The sequence below is a fragment of the Rhopilema esculentum genome, chromosome 7 (assembly GCF_057945365.1).
Source record: "Rhopilema esculentum isolate cy_ngs chromosome 7, ASM5794536v1, whole genome shotgun sequence".
Classification (NCBI taxonomy): Eukaryota; Metazoa; Cnidaria; class Scyphozoa; order Rhizostomeae; family Rhizostomatidae; genus Rhopilema; species Rhopilema esculentum.
The window spans coordinates 3,599,287-3,612,762 of NC_142821.1; the positions used below are offsets into that span (position 1 = coordinate 3,599,287).

The 13,476-nt window shown below is 34.8% G+C and overlaps 1 protein-coding gene across 2 annotated transcripts in view; it reads right to left on the minus strand.

The window, feature by feature from the left end:
• LOC135683908 (unconventional myosin-XVIIIa) overlaps window positions 1-13,476 on the minus strand; it is a 34,192-nt gene that overhangs the window by 3,177 nt on the left and 17,539 nt on the right. For both annotated transcript variants that reach the window (XM_065199302.2, XM_065199301.2), the window contains exons 18-36: window positions 12,172-12,300; window positions 11,281-11,424; window positions 10,579-10,668; window positions 9,466-9,718; window positions 7,936-8,063; window positions 7,087-7,241; window positions 6,733-6,856; window positions 6,294-6,392; window positions 5,679-5,780; window positions 4,814-4,924; window positions 4,255-4,314; window positions 3,479-3,622; window positions 2,874-2,921; window positions 2,395-2,508; window positions 2,137-2,253; window positions 1,868-1,951; window positions 1,557-1,637; window positions 690-746; window positions 38-135 (exon numbers count right to left, since the gene is read on the minus strand). In XM_065199302.2, the coding sequence (XP_065055374.2) occupies window positions 38-135; window positions 690-746; window positions 1,557-1,637; window positions 1,868-1,951; window positions 2,137-2,253; window positions 2,395-2,508; window positions 2,874-2,921; window positions 3,479-3,622; window positions 4,255-4,314; window positions 4,814-4,924; window positions 5,679-5,780; window positions 6,294-6,392; window positions 6,733-6,856; window positions 7,087-7,241; window positions 7,936-8,063; window positions 9,466-9,718; window positions 10,579-10,668; window positions 11,281-11,424; window positions 12,172-12,300 (2,138 nt within the window). The remainder of the gene's footprint in view (window positions 1-37; window positions 136-689; window positions 747-1,556; window positions 1,638-1,867; window positions 1,952-2,136; window positions 2,254-2,394; window positions 2,509-2,873; window positions 2,922-3,478; window positions 3,623-4,254; window positions 4,315-4,813; window positions 4,925-5,678; window positions 5,781-6,293; window positions 6,393-6,732; window positions 6,857-7,086; window positions 7,242-7,935; window positions 8,064-9,465; window positions 9,719-10,578; window positions 10,669-11,280; window positions 11,425-12,171; window positions 12,301-13,476) is intronic.

Sequence of the window (13,476 nt, forward strand, 5' to 3'; positions counted from 1 at the left end):
GAGGTATCAGAATTCTGGAAAAAAGGAATTCACGTACTTTGAGACTTCAGCCTTCAGTCTGCTTTCTCGATTTATCTGGGTGTCTCTCTCGTCTTGTAAACTTGTAACCGTGTTCTTTAAGCGACTAAGTTGGGACTAGCAAAAATAAACGCAAGCACATTATCAATTTCGTGCAGGTAAAAAAATGGGTGAAGACTTTTTCTTCCTGAAGTAAATAAATTCATCAGGGCTTAGCGACCGCATAGAATGAAACATTTTTCTTGTTCTTTTACTTATATCATCATGAAAATGATAATTGACACAAACAATGTCGTAAATTTCCTGTAAACATAATTTTAAAATAAGCAGCATATTAATCTATCAAAGAAAACAAATAGAAAACACCACAGTAAGAAATATAACAGCAAAACTAAATAAAGCTGGTTATATCAGGATAAAATAACATGGGAGTTTTCTGTTGCAGGCGGAAAGCTTTCAAAAAGCCAAAAGTTTCAATCTTTGACATTATTGAAGAAGTCTTACAAGGAATATAAGATTTTGAAATATAAAGTCGAAAACAAAAATATCTATAGAGCATATTGTTTCTGCATATTGCTTTATTGTTTCTCTTCTGTAGTTGGCGACAGAGCTTAATTCGCCATTGAAGATGACTGGAAATAATCAGAAAGACTGGAAGTATGGAAGCTCACCTCAAGACGGTTTTTCAAGGTAGACTCCACATCAATCTTCGATTCTAATTCTCGTATCTAAAAAGGCGATACAACAGGCATGAAATGAAGTAGGAAGCAAAAAAAGAAAATGAATACAAAAACATACAAGTGTTTCGAAAATAAATTGCAATCCAGTGAAATCAAATTGGTTTAGCTGGCCCGAGATTCGGTATCTTAAATTGGCTTCCCCTGTGAAATAAAATCTGTCTTTTCTAGGTTCGGAAATAATGAAGTCAAAGAGCCTAGGACTGTGAGTGAATAACCTGAAGTAGGGGGCCAATTACAATGAACAATGAACCTGAAGTAGGGGGCCAACTACAATGTATCTGATTCTTTTAAGTCAAAACTTGAGCTTTTACTAAGGTTTCGAGTCTATTTATTGTGATTTCATCGACTATGTCTTACTGGTTTCAAGTAAAGATAATAAACTCAGTTGTCTTATTTCTTAAGCCAATAAATCTGGTGCAAATTCAACCTTGTTTGGGCTTCAAATTTTGAAATATCTCTGTCGAAAGGTCTCAGCTTTACAATAGAACCTTGCTTTGTCAGGAAAAAATAACTTACAAAATAAGAGAGATATTTGCAAGGATTGAATCTTGGATGACAAACCAACCAAGTATATGTAATGAAACATTGAATAAATCATTTAAAAAATAACTTTTCAACCAAAAGGCAATATACTACAGCCCAAGGAAGTTTCAAGAATTTTCTTTACTGAGACAATAAATCCATGAAGAAAAAATGAAAAAAACAAAACAAAGATTTTCGTAACTTTTCCAGTAATATCTCCTGAACATGATGTCGCAGCTTCAACCATAAAACTTACTTTATATTAGTAGAACATACCTTTGATTCAAGTCTCTGCACTTCCAATTTGTCAACAGTTGTTTCTTCATAATAAGCAAGTTTGCTTGTCAATTGCTGAACCTGAATTTCGGAAAGAACAGTACCACATATATTTTGCAAAACTGTTGCAAACTGATATTATGTTTTTAAGGAAATATTAAAAAAGACACAATCTAGATGATGAGAACAAATTGTTGCTTCTCGATAACAAATTTTGAAAAACAAAATGTCTGAAACCATAGCCCTTGCACTGATTGGTGCTACTTCTCCTAGACAAACATACCAAAAAACGATAATCTCCTAATACCAACCTTGGCATCGAGAAGATCTTTTTCAGCTGAAAGATCTTGGATAGTGGAATTGCATTGAATGACATCACTTTGCAATTTGGCAACCTAAAACAAATTAAGTAATTACATAATTGTTTGCGAAATTAACTTCATTATTTCTTGCTTAGTTGCTCTTGATGCTCTCAAAACACGGCAGCAATCAGTAATGTTCTCGAGACACAGCAGCAAGATGTGTGAAGGCATAAATGAAACACTGCTATTTGAATTTTGAAGAGTTATAGACGCATTACCTCTGTTATAAGATGCTTGTTCTTTTTTATAAGCTCATCTGTTTCATCTTCTCCATCTTCTATCTTGTTGATTATTTCAGCATTTTCGCGTGAAAGAAGCAGGTTCCGTTCTTCTGCCTATGACGGAAGAGATTAAAATAACTAAAAACTTAGTTTGAATGGCCCTTAAAATTCATCGAAAACTAGAGTGACAGTGAGAAGAAATTATCTCAAATGATATGACTCAAAAATTAGTTAAAGCATTAAAAAATTCCTTACCTCCAATTTCAATCTGCTCATTTCTTCTAATTGTTTTTGTAAATCTTCGATGTCTGCTTCGAGTTGCTTCTTCGCTTTAACAGCAATGTGTTTAGCAAACTCCATATCTTCAAGCTTTTTGCAAGGAAAATATTCAGTTAAAATTAAATCAAAACAATTTTGCTCATTGACGACGAGTTAATTTAAATGAAGATCTATGTGAATTAACTAAAATATAACTCTTCCATCTACACCATAAGACGAAAGACAGTGAAGAGGCCAGGCTAATATGTCACTTTTTATGTGAAGCTTTTTATCAAGCAACTATATTTCCTTACTTCGAAAGTTCTAGGTTTTAAAAAAACATTCGAGTACCACTACACGCAGAAGCAGATGTTAGCTTTAAATGTACAAGTTGCTGCATACCTAATAAATGCAAGTTTTGCATTCTGAACTTGATTCCCTCGACAAAAGTAAAAAAAGAAATTTGTGAATGTTACCTGATTTCTCAATTGCTTTAGTTGGGTTTTGTCTGTGTTTTGTGAAGCCTTAATAGAAAACAAGATTATACGTCAGAACACATGAGCCCACATCTCTTTAGGCCATATCACTACATTTGACAGCTATATGTAAATCATGAAAATATTCAATCCACATTCTGATATACATATGCTATAAACAGTAACTTTACTATCATCCACGTCTTTATGACGTATTTTTAAAAATATTTCATGCAGACTTTCTGTATGAAGTCAAGAATTTTCTGTATGAACAGCACCAAGAAAAACTGCATTCTAATTTCATTCAGAAACGAAACTGATTTTATCAAAAACATCCTTCACAAATGCAAGGCTGAACTTTTATGTCAAAAAAACAAGCCAAAGTCTATTAAATAATCCAACAAAACTTTTCAAGCCTTGCAACGTCTCAGAATTTTACTTTCTTCAGTGTCATGAGCTTCGTGGAGGTTTGACTTGCGTAATCACTACATTTCATTCACCAGTAGAGTTTAAAAATTAATTGGCTTAGGTATTCAAGCACAAATTTTATAAATAGATCTATTGCATAATTCTTTTTTTAACATAAACTGGCTTGATACCCTTACCTGACTGTCGAGTGCGTATTTTGCATCCTTGTATAGGATTCTAAGTTTTCTTAATTCCTTTCTGAGCTTCTTCTCATGTCCACGATCAGCAAGGTCGTTCGAATGCTGCAAATCGAACATTCGCCTCTCCAACTCACGTCTCATCTACATGAAAAGAAAATGGCGATAAAGACCTTTTTCAATAGTTGTATATGAATATCAAATAGCTTAGGCCAAAAGTTTATCTATAAACCTGGTCGATTCAAATCAAGCCCTATGTATCTATAAGCCGTCCAAGCCTTACGTTGAATGTGTATGATAGTGATATTTCACAAGGAATGACCAAATGTTGTATATTGCCTTTGTCTCTCAATGGTATCGCTTTAACAGAATTGCTAGTTGTTTGTACATGATTATATAAATATCATGTATTATAATATTTTAAAGAGAAAATAAAGGAAAAGTTGCAGTTTTGACATAAAACAAAGGAATTAAATAGCAATAACATACAAACAGCCACTGTATAGGCTTGAAATGTCCAATAACTGGCAACAAAACGTTTCCCAATGTAATGTTTATAGATCATAGAGATATTCTCGTATATTTATGCAGAGCATGACAATATCAAAAAACAGGACTAAAAATAACCAAAGACAATTGGATGTTGTTCCACAATAAAGCCTGCACTGGCTGGTGCAAGAAAATTACCTTTAAAAATCTTACACAAACTAAAAACATAATAACTCGTTAAATAGGAGAACATAATGTTTAGTGGAATTGCAAGTGGAACAAATTACCTTAACAGCTTCATTCTTCTCCCGGTATTCTTCCTCGATTTGCTCTTCAAGTTGCCTCATCTACAAAACAAAGATTGAAGTGAAATTACCACGAAGTAGACAAGGAGTGACAGAACCTTTATACAGGGATAACTTAAGGAAAGCACTGTTAAAAACATCAAAATGAAAAGGAAAATAAATTTATCAAAAATTACAAAAAGAAATTGTTCTTCCAAGTATTGGTACCCTTTCCCCTATACCTACTGGAGAATTTCCCTTTAACCTTTCTTCCCCTAATTAAAACAGATAATAGCAATGTATTTCAGGCTTTCGAAATTCAAGTAAGATGCCAACAAACCATGGTTTGAATATCAACTGTTCATAGAAAATGGAAAATATGGAATGATGGTTATTTTAATAACTTACTTGAACACTGAATCTCAGTGTTTTGAAACACCTCTACATTTTTCGACTCTACGTTTTCGTGAGTAGCAAAGGATAAAAATACAATACAAAAAGTTCAAAGATGATAATTTTTTGAAAATGCACATTGAAAACGTAATGCTTCAAAACGACCAACCTTTCGCTGTTGATCTGCTCTCATTTGTTCCATTTCGTCATCTTTGCTGTCAAGATCCTTTTGAAACTGCTGCTTGTCACGCTGCGATGCCATTTCAAGTTTCAATTTGGCCTGGAGTGGAAACGTACAAAATACAGTTTCAATTCTATATGCAGCAAAAACATAGATCAGAAAAAACCCTGTTCCAACTAGGCTGTGAATTTGAACATAACAACAATATTTTGCGATTGATCTGGAGTTGAAAGACAGCAACGAGTCATGCCTTTTCTTAGCTTGAAAACAAGAAAAAAGGAATCTTGTCTTTATTGTTTTCGAATCGAGCATAAATCCTTAATAAGAACAAGTCGTTTTAATCAAAATGAGCAGTCCATATAGCAGAGTATGTGGAGAAACTTCAGTCTTAATGTCTACAAAAGCTGAAATCGAAATTATTCTTTCTGTACTGGTAAAAAAACTGTAACAACCAGCGTTCTTTGTGTTTTTCCGTAAGTACCATTAACTTTGATTTCTTTCAACCATAATCCATCATCTGCCATTCTATACTGTGATAAATGCAAGACTAAAGAAGGTCTTCAAAAAAATTCTGAAATTCTCTGCTTCACAGTGCTAGACTTAGATTTCACAATATTGCAAAATATGCTTTCACAATGATTTCACAATATCGAATTCAAATGAACACAAGTAACAAGCTAGCCAAGTATGTCCTTCCAATTCAATTCCTATGTTTTTCTTTCCCTCTATCCATACAGGCCGTTGTTGTGCCTTTTTCCTTGAGTTTCTTAATTACAGGCCAACATCTCTCAAAGTCATTCATCAATATAAATCAAATTGAAGTTTAAGTATCGAGGTTATTCCAAAACAATACCTGCTCCAACATTTGGATCTGGCCTGCCTGCTCATCGAGCTCTTCTTCCTGTTCTTGTACTTTCAATTCCAATTCACGTTTATCGCGCTTCAAATTCAGAACCTGAAGAGAAAATTGTTTATACAGCTGTTGATAAGATATACTGAGCTGTGTTTACAGCTGTCTAAAATTTCATATTGACTTGCAAGACTGCCTTACCTTTACTAGATTTGGAAGCTTTTCACAAAGTAGATTCAACATGTTTTTAAAACTACAGCAACATGATCGCGCTTCTAGTAAACAGAACATAGTTTTACGCTTCATCCGTAATGTGTTCCTGGGTAAACTAACGTCATGAATTCCCTCAATTTGTCAATTTTTCATATGAAGAAACTACATTGCCAATGTAAACAGAAAAGAATCGTAATATTTGATTTTCGCAAAGTGAATCGATCTTTACGTAATTTAAAAACCATTCCAAGAACGGTAGAGGTGAAGAGACATTAGAATAATGAGAAATATGGGTTCTTTCGACCCATTATAAGGTTTTAAGGATGCTTTAAAACCGGCTGAAGTATAGGATCTTCCGAAGCCCTTACTTTACTCTACTAGGTTACGGAGTATAAAAATAACAACCCCTGTGTCTCCTGAAAAGCTGCCTCGACCAAGATCATCAAATTCCTGTTGCATTCGGTTGAGTTCCTTTTGGACGCGGCGCAATTCTTCGTCTTTTTCCTACAAAAATTAACAGTAAATCACAGAATAAGAAATTTTCTTGAATAAGAAGCTTAAAATAAACAGTGCTTTTTCGGGCTAAAACTATCTCCTTCAACAGAATAAATCATACTTTTACGCCTGGGAAATCTGATTTATGAAATAATTTTACCATAAGTGTATTGACAGTGCTGACTTAGTTACAGCTTAGTGACTTAATTTCTGGTCCACAATCTGAATATGAAATAAAAAGTTTAGCATAAAAAAGAATTCTAGCTGCAAGTTTATTAAAAATATTGTTTTTATGAAAATATTTTCACGAGACCGTAAGTTGAGATGGTATATTCAAGGAATATTTTACCAGTAGTTCATTTTCTATGGTCAGATGCTTCGCTGTCCGTGTGTTTTTCTCCTTCTGGGTATCCTCTCTAGCTTGTTTTTCCGTGTTCAGCTCTTCGCGAAGGGCATTCATTTCCTGATCGAACCTGAAATTAAAAACAATAATAATAATCGATAATCATGAATAAAATCATTTTGAAATATCACATAACTTAAAATATAATCACTACTTAAAGAAAAGCATAGGAATAAACAGCAGGAATATATAGTAAAACAAGTAGAAATTTTAAAACGAGAATCTATTTTGCAAATGAATTTCGACACCACTTGAATTCAGTTTTTTAAATTGTAGGACGTTGAAGCAAAAGGAACATACTTTCTCTGCTTCTTTTCTAGTTCAGCATTTCGTATGTGTGATGTTTCCAAAATCAATTTCATGTCCTCCATCTCTTCGTTGTATTTTGCTAATTTTCGCTTGGCTGTGACCATCTGTCGCCTACAGTCTTCAGCTTCTTCTTGTTCCTCAGCCAACTGAAATACCATTGATGGTTTTAACGTGAACGGTCATGAGAAAAGCAAACACTTGGAATTACACATCATTTAAAAATATCCCGTCTTGATTTAAGCTGGGTTTTGAAGATTTTGGGAATTGCAATTTTTAAAGAAATCAGGACGATGATAAAAAGGACACAAAGTATTTATTAGTTTCATGACAAATCAGGCGAAATAAATGAAGTATCTAAGGGGAAAACAACCAATTGCATCACAATGTAATGGTACATGAAAATGCTTGGATCAAATCGTGTTGAAATGTTTCCATCTTTGTTGCCAAAATTAATGATATTGTTTTAATTGTTTAGCTCAATTTAGACTTAACTCCAGTAAATAAACGGAAAACTTGAACTGTTGGACAGACCCAGTTTGAAAGACCACAACAGTTAAATTCAAATCAAATCAAGGCTTTTTCTGGGGATACTATAAAATATAGGCAGTATTATTTTCGCTTTTGCTTCATTGAATCCTACTCTTCTACTCCACAATCATTTTCTACCTTTTAAACAACATACCAAACAGTCAAATTTCACCTCTTCACGAGAATGATTTGTTCAATATCATACTATCTATAAACAGGTTTAGATATTTCATGGTAATAACAACCCAATTAGAAATGATAACACAAAGATGGTATCAAGAATATATTCCCATTGGATAAACCACAATTTACCTGTTTCTCTGCTTGTCTCTTCTGCATTGTAAGGGTTTCTATCTCTCCTTCTACTTCATGTAGCAACTTCTGACGAAGATTCTGAACTTCCTCACTCAAGGCTTTATACTTTGCCTTGTAAACAGAATCTGTGGGAACAAAAAACGTTTAGCAAATACTGTTTAATATTCTTTTAAAGCAGAGTTTCTTTGAACAGATTATTTGAATCCTCTTGGAAACACTTTTGTTTTTTTACGACAGGCAAGGGAATACGTTGCAATGAAATTGTTCCAGGCCAACATGACTCTCCAGACCATTATGACTCCAGGGACGTATCGGTCCAGACCAATAACTCCCGGACAGAAATGACCCCAAATAGACCAATATGACCCTTGAGGTTGCCAGCCTCGATTGCAATTTGTTTTAAGAAACGGCAAGCGAAAACCCTACCGGCCTCTCCAGGCGAATTAGACAATATTTTGAAACTTTAAGTTTATCATATCACATTATTTTACGTTGGATTGCTTCTTGCCGTTTGGCGTTGTTCTTGCCTATTGTCGATTGTCACAACTTCGATGTATTTTTGCAGCGCACACAATTGGATTGAATTGTTTTTGACACCTCACTTTCTTTGTTTTACTTCACAAAGGAAACCCAAAGGTCTCGAAGGAAATGATCGACAAAAGGTGCTCCCTTAGAGGCAATTAAAGCAGAGGAATAACAAATGAAACAATTACTTAAAATATTCAAATATTCAGCCAATTTGGAGAATTATCCAGATAAATCTAAAATAAGCCAAATTCTTGGTTTAGTCCAAAACATATTTTGAAAGTCAAACAAGCTTTTACACATTAAGATTAGTGGAATTTGGATTTGAAAAATCAAAACCAGCAACTGTAGGCCTACTAGAAACTAAAAGAGCGCTTCGGTGCGTTTGTAACCATTATAAAGCTTAAATTCATTATTCTTGCCCAGACCAATGTGACCCTCCCTAGACCAGTATGACCCTGGTGTCATATTGGTCCAAGAGGTCATATGGGTCAGTACAAAATCATTACACAACGGTGAATGCGGGTCTCTAATGGTAACAGTAAGATCCGTAATTAATGACCCTACAAATTCACAAAGAAGATTAAAATTTCTAACAATCAACAAAAAGTTTGCATGCCTTTTGATAGCTTGAATATTAGAGGATATGGGTAAACCCACAACTCCCTTTTCCGTGATATTCCTTTGTTATGATAAATAAGGCATAAACATTGCGCTCATGCTTTATATATTGATCACAATTATCTTTGGCGCTAAGTCTTTGACATATTGCGCAAATCATAAGAATTAGGTCTCTTGAGCGGCCCCGCGTAAACGCAACGCCTAAGCGATCTCATTTGTGGCCGGCTTCAAAAGCAGGCCAAACTTTTGGCTGACAAAATATTCGGTCGGTCCCTTGTAAACGCAGCCTTATATTTGGTTAGGGGGTTAACATATTTTTTGCCTTTGAATCTGACGGTTACTTAACAAACTGTTTCAAAAGGACATTAATTTTCACCCTACCATCCTCTTCAGATTCGTCTCCTTCAATCAAACTGCTACTGAACTTTCTACTTTGCAACGGCTGTTCAACCTTTGCCTCAAGCAACTCTGTTTCTACTTTCTCGCGTTCCTTCGTCAATTTCTCATTTTCTTCTCTCAGCTTCTCTACTTCTTCTTCCAAATGCAATCGCTCTGTAGATTCACTCTCAAGTAATTCATTTGCATTAGCAACGGAGCTTTGAACTTGACTCAGTGAAACACTAAGATCGTTCACCTACAAGAAAATTCGGCCTATTATTTCTTCGAAAGGCAAATATTTTATCCTAGTTAGAAGAAAAAAGAGATGGGGACGACCCCTTTTGAACCTAGACACCTAGAATCGAGGGGCAATTCACTCTTGCAAATAGCGTGCGAAATTTTCCCTAAAACAAAAGGATTTCTGGGAATTTTCATTTAAAACAATAGAATTTTCACGAAAGGTGTACGAGATTTTCTTGGGGTGATTTGCCCCTCGCCTAGAATTATAAAACAAAACAATGTATGAGAACGTAAGCCCCCTACCCTCTATGGAGACGCTAATTCTAAACCTTTTTTAGTAAAAACATGTACCCGTTTCTTTAGTTATCAAACCACAGTGTTATTAACAGACATGTATCAATTTGGCCAGAAGGAACAGGATAACAATTTACTAACTGCAATATTTTGGTCGACATTTTATCATTCTGATTAAACCCAACTTTTGAAGACAAAGCCAAGGGGCAATTAATTCCATTAAAATCTCGTACACCTCTTCGGTGGAAGTCTTGTTGCTTTCTCTGGAAATCCCTGGAAATTCTTTTGTTTTCGCGGAAATCTTGAACGCAATTTACAAGAGTAAATTGCCCCTCTGACAAAGCAAAGATATCAAACAAAATGTACACCTTTTATCTTACCAAAAACAAATAGGCCGTGATTTTAACACAATTATTTCGAAAATATGTGATAAAACACCTTTGTCAATTTTCTACAATGAGGAACTTTTATAAGCAATCCTCCGGCATAAACTCACACCCCTAATACATAACATAGCATAAGTGGCACGTGTTGAACAAAAACTATACTGTTAAAAGGCATTGAAATATAATGCCTGCTTACCTTTTTCCGAAGCTTCATGTTCATATCATTCAAGTCTTTATTTTCACTTTCAAGCTTCTCCACTTTGTTCTTATACAAGCCAAGCTCACTCTAAAATGCAAACAGCAAACAATTATAGACGGGTGATAAGATGACGTCACAAACTGGGTAGGATCAGTTAGCAGCTACTTCACGCTGACCCAGTAATCCTTTGTAAACAAGCAAAAGGCCTGTTTCTCTCAATCATTAACTATTAGAAAGAAGTTATCAAACTGTAGGAGATTATCAAATCTACTTGAGTGGATGAAAAATACAAAGTCATACGGAGATCGATTCAGTTTTTCTAGCCACTGTTGACAGCAAATACTTTACCAAACAGTTTGACAGCACATCATATAAAAGAAAAACCCAATGACAACTGAGCTGGCAGTTCCGAAATAATTCCCGACACGAAAGGAACATTTGATGAAAAAACTGGTCTCTTTATGTGTATAAACGATCAATTTTATTCTTAATACGGTCAAATATAACAACGTGAAAAATTAAAGAAAATTGTGAAATTTATTAAAACTTCATACATAATACAATATGTTTTATCACTATATAAATTCAACATTTAACAATTGTTTGAATATTTAGTTATATTATCATGACTAAGGTACCAGACAGATGAGAACTTACAATATGAATAGCAATTTTCTCATTTTGCATTAAAAATAGTACCGTTTTACTTTTCAGTTCCTCTTCTGTCCTGTGTACATCCAACAACGGAAGCACTTTAGTATACAATTTCCACCAAGTCCAGTTCTGAACAGCCATATACTTTTTTATGTTTCTTTGAAGGCACTTCACGGCAATATGTTGAACCTACGCAAGTTAAATCCACAGAAAATAAGCACGATGGCAATTATCACCAAGGCTAAAGAATCAAAAATAATTCTTGCTTTCGGGAATCTTTAGAAATATTTTTTTTGTCTTCACTTTCAATTTTAATTATCAACTGTAACGTCATATCTGAATTTGCTCAACAATGAAAAATTTCTAAGGATGAACCCTCGGGGAAAGTCAAAACAGATACCAAATTCAAATCATGTTTACTTTCTTTTTACTTCTTTATAAAACAATTCATTTTGTTGTATTCAGATTGATTTCTTTGTGATACTAGAGAGGCGGAAAGACCTCGTGAATTTGTAAACAATAGCATGTATTCCCTTTAGCTTCAGGGTAGGAAGTCTATATAAATAAATCTATGACATTGTGATGTTTATAATTTCTACATAGCAAACTGAATTCATTCATAACTTTAGCTACTGCATCGGCAAGATATCAAAACAAATAAATATCAAAAACATAAACAGCAAAACTTATCCTTTTGCAAACAATGGAGACGTGGCGGAAACAGATTGCATGTAGTTTTTGCTAGCTTGTTGTTTCTTGACATAATCTTAATTCTAGCAGCCAGACTTGATAAGTTTTGCTTTCATGGGTCGCAAATGATGCAAATTTAGGTGTATTTTTTAGGTTTCATTGAATTAAACTGAGTTGCAGGGCACTAAGAAAGGTGGATGAGTTAAATCATGTGCACGACGGGGGAACATGAGCAAATATACGTACCCTTAACTGTTTCAGTTTCTTTCTTCCTAAATAACCGAGGCAATGTGCTTGGAACTCTTGTATAGCATCGTTAAGCTTTTCATCACGAGAATCTTCAAGCTGAGCAAAACTTCCAGAGCGGAAGAATATCTGTAAATAAAAAACAATACACTTATGCTGCAAAATTCAGAAAACTTCTTCAAAATTTTACTAAAACAGTTCTAAACGACCAGGTCAATATTACCTCAAAACTCAGAAAATATCACCAGCAAAGAGGACCATTGAGAGCCAGTCAAGGACCTGGGTTGAAACTTGAGATAGATAGTAGATATATATTCCATTATCCAGGGGTGGGCAACCTACGGCCCGCGGGCCAGAATCCGGCCCGGGAAGAGAATTTTTGTGACCCGCGAGATGAAAAATATCATACTATAATTTTTTTTTGGTTGGCAAGGTTAGTTTTACGAAGGGTGCGAAATAGTTAGTGAAAAATAATCTAAAATTGCTTTGAAACTCATCCCCAAAGAGAACAGCCACTTCGGTGTTGCAGATCTAAAACTACAACTAAAGCATGCGATTCTGCTATCGGACAGCATTTACTGGAAAATCCAGATTGTGCAAAAAACTATAATAGCGACATGTTTCGGATTATTGGTAAAGCCCGATCGTCGTTCCACCTAGCCGTTTTGGAATCTATCTACATAAGCACGAAAAAACCGCTATTGTGTAGACAAAAGAAGTTCGTTTTCACCTTAGGACTCCATTAGTAACATCCTCAATAGGCAAGCGGCACTGCTTGGACATTTTCAAGTTTGAACCACCAAAAGATAGTTGCATAATCTAAAATCTTGATCAAATAATGGAAAGATTTGCTCGCTGTCAATCGTCAGGATGCTTAAAGACAGGATAGGAGAATTTTCTAAGGGACTGGGCGAAAGTTAACAAATATTGAAAGAACGAATCTGACTGGATGCGCTCATGGCAGTTGAGCATGGATGACGGTTGTCCCTATTTGGTCATGTCTCAGTGGCTAGGGTGCTGGGGGCAAAAATGGATGAATTAGTGTTTAAGTATATTTAAGTGGATGGTCTGAGCTAAAAGGACGATGTTGAAACGTTGTATTTGCTTGCAAAAATGATTTCTCCAAACCCTAAACCACATCCTTTTTAATCCTGGTTGGTTTTTTTAGTTTCCCTTTTTGCATTCACACTTGTTACAGCCTTGTCTATCGTTGCAAACTTTCTATGTAAAGAGAGAGGTTTGTAATTGTATTGTGATTGAATATAAATGCAAGTTTTTCATTATTTTTATCATCTTTTTTTACAA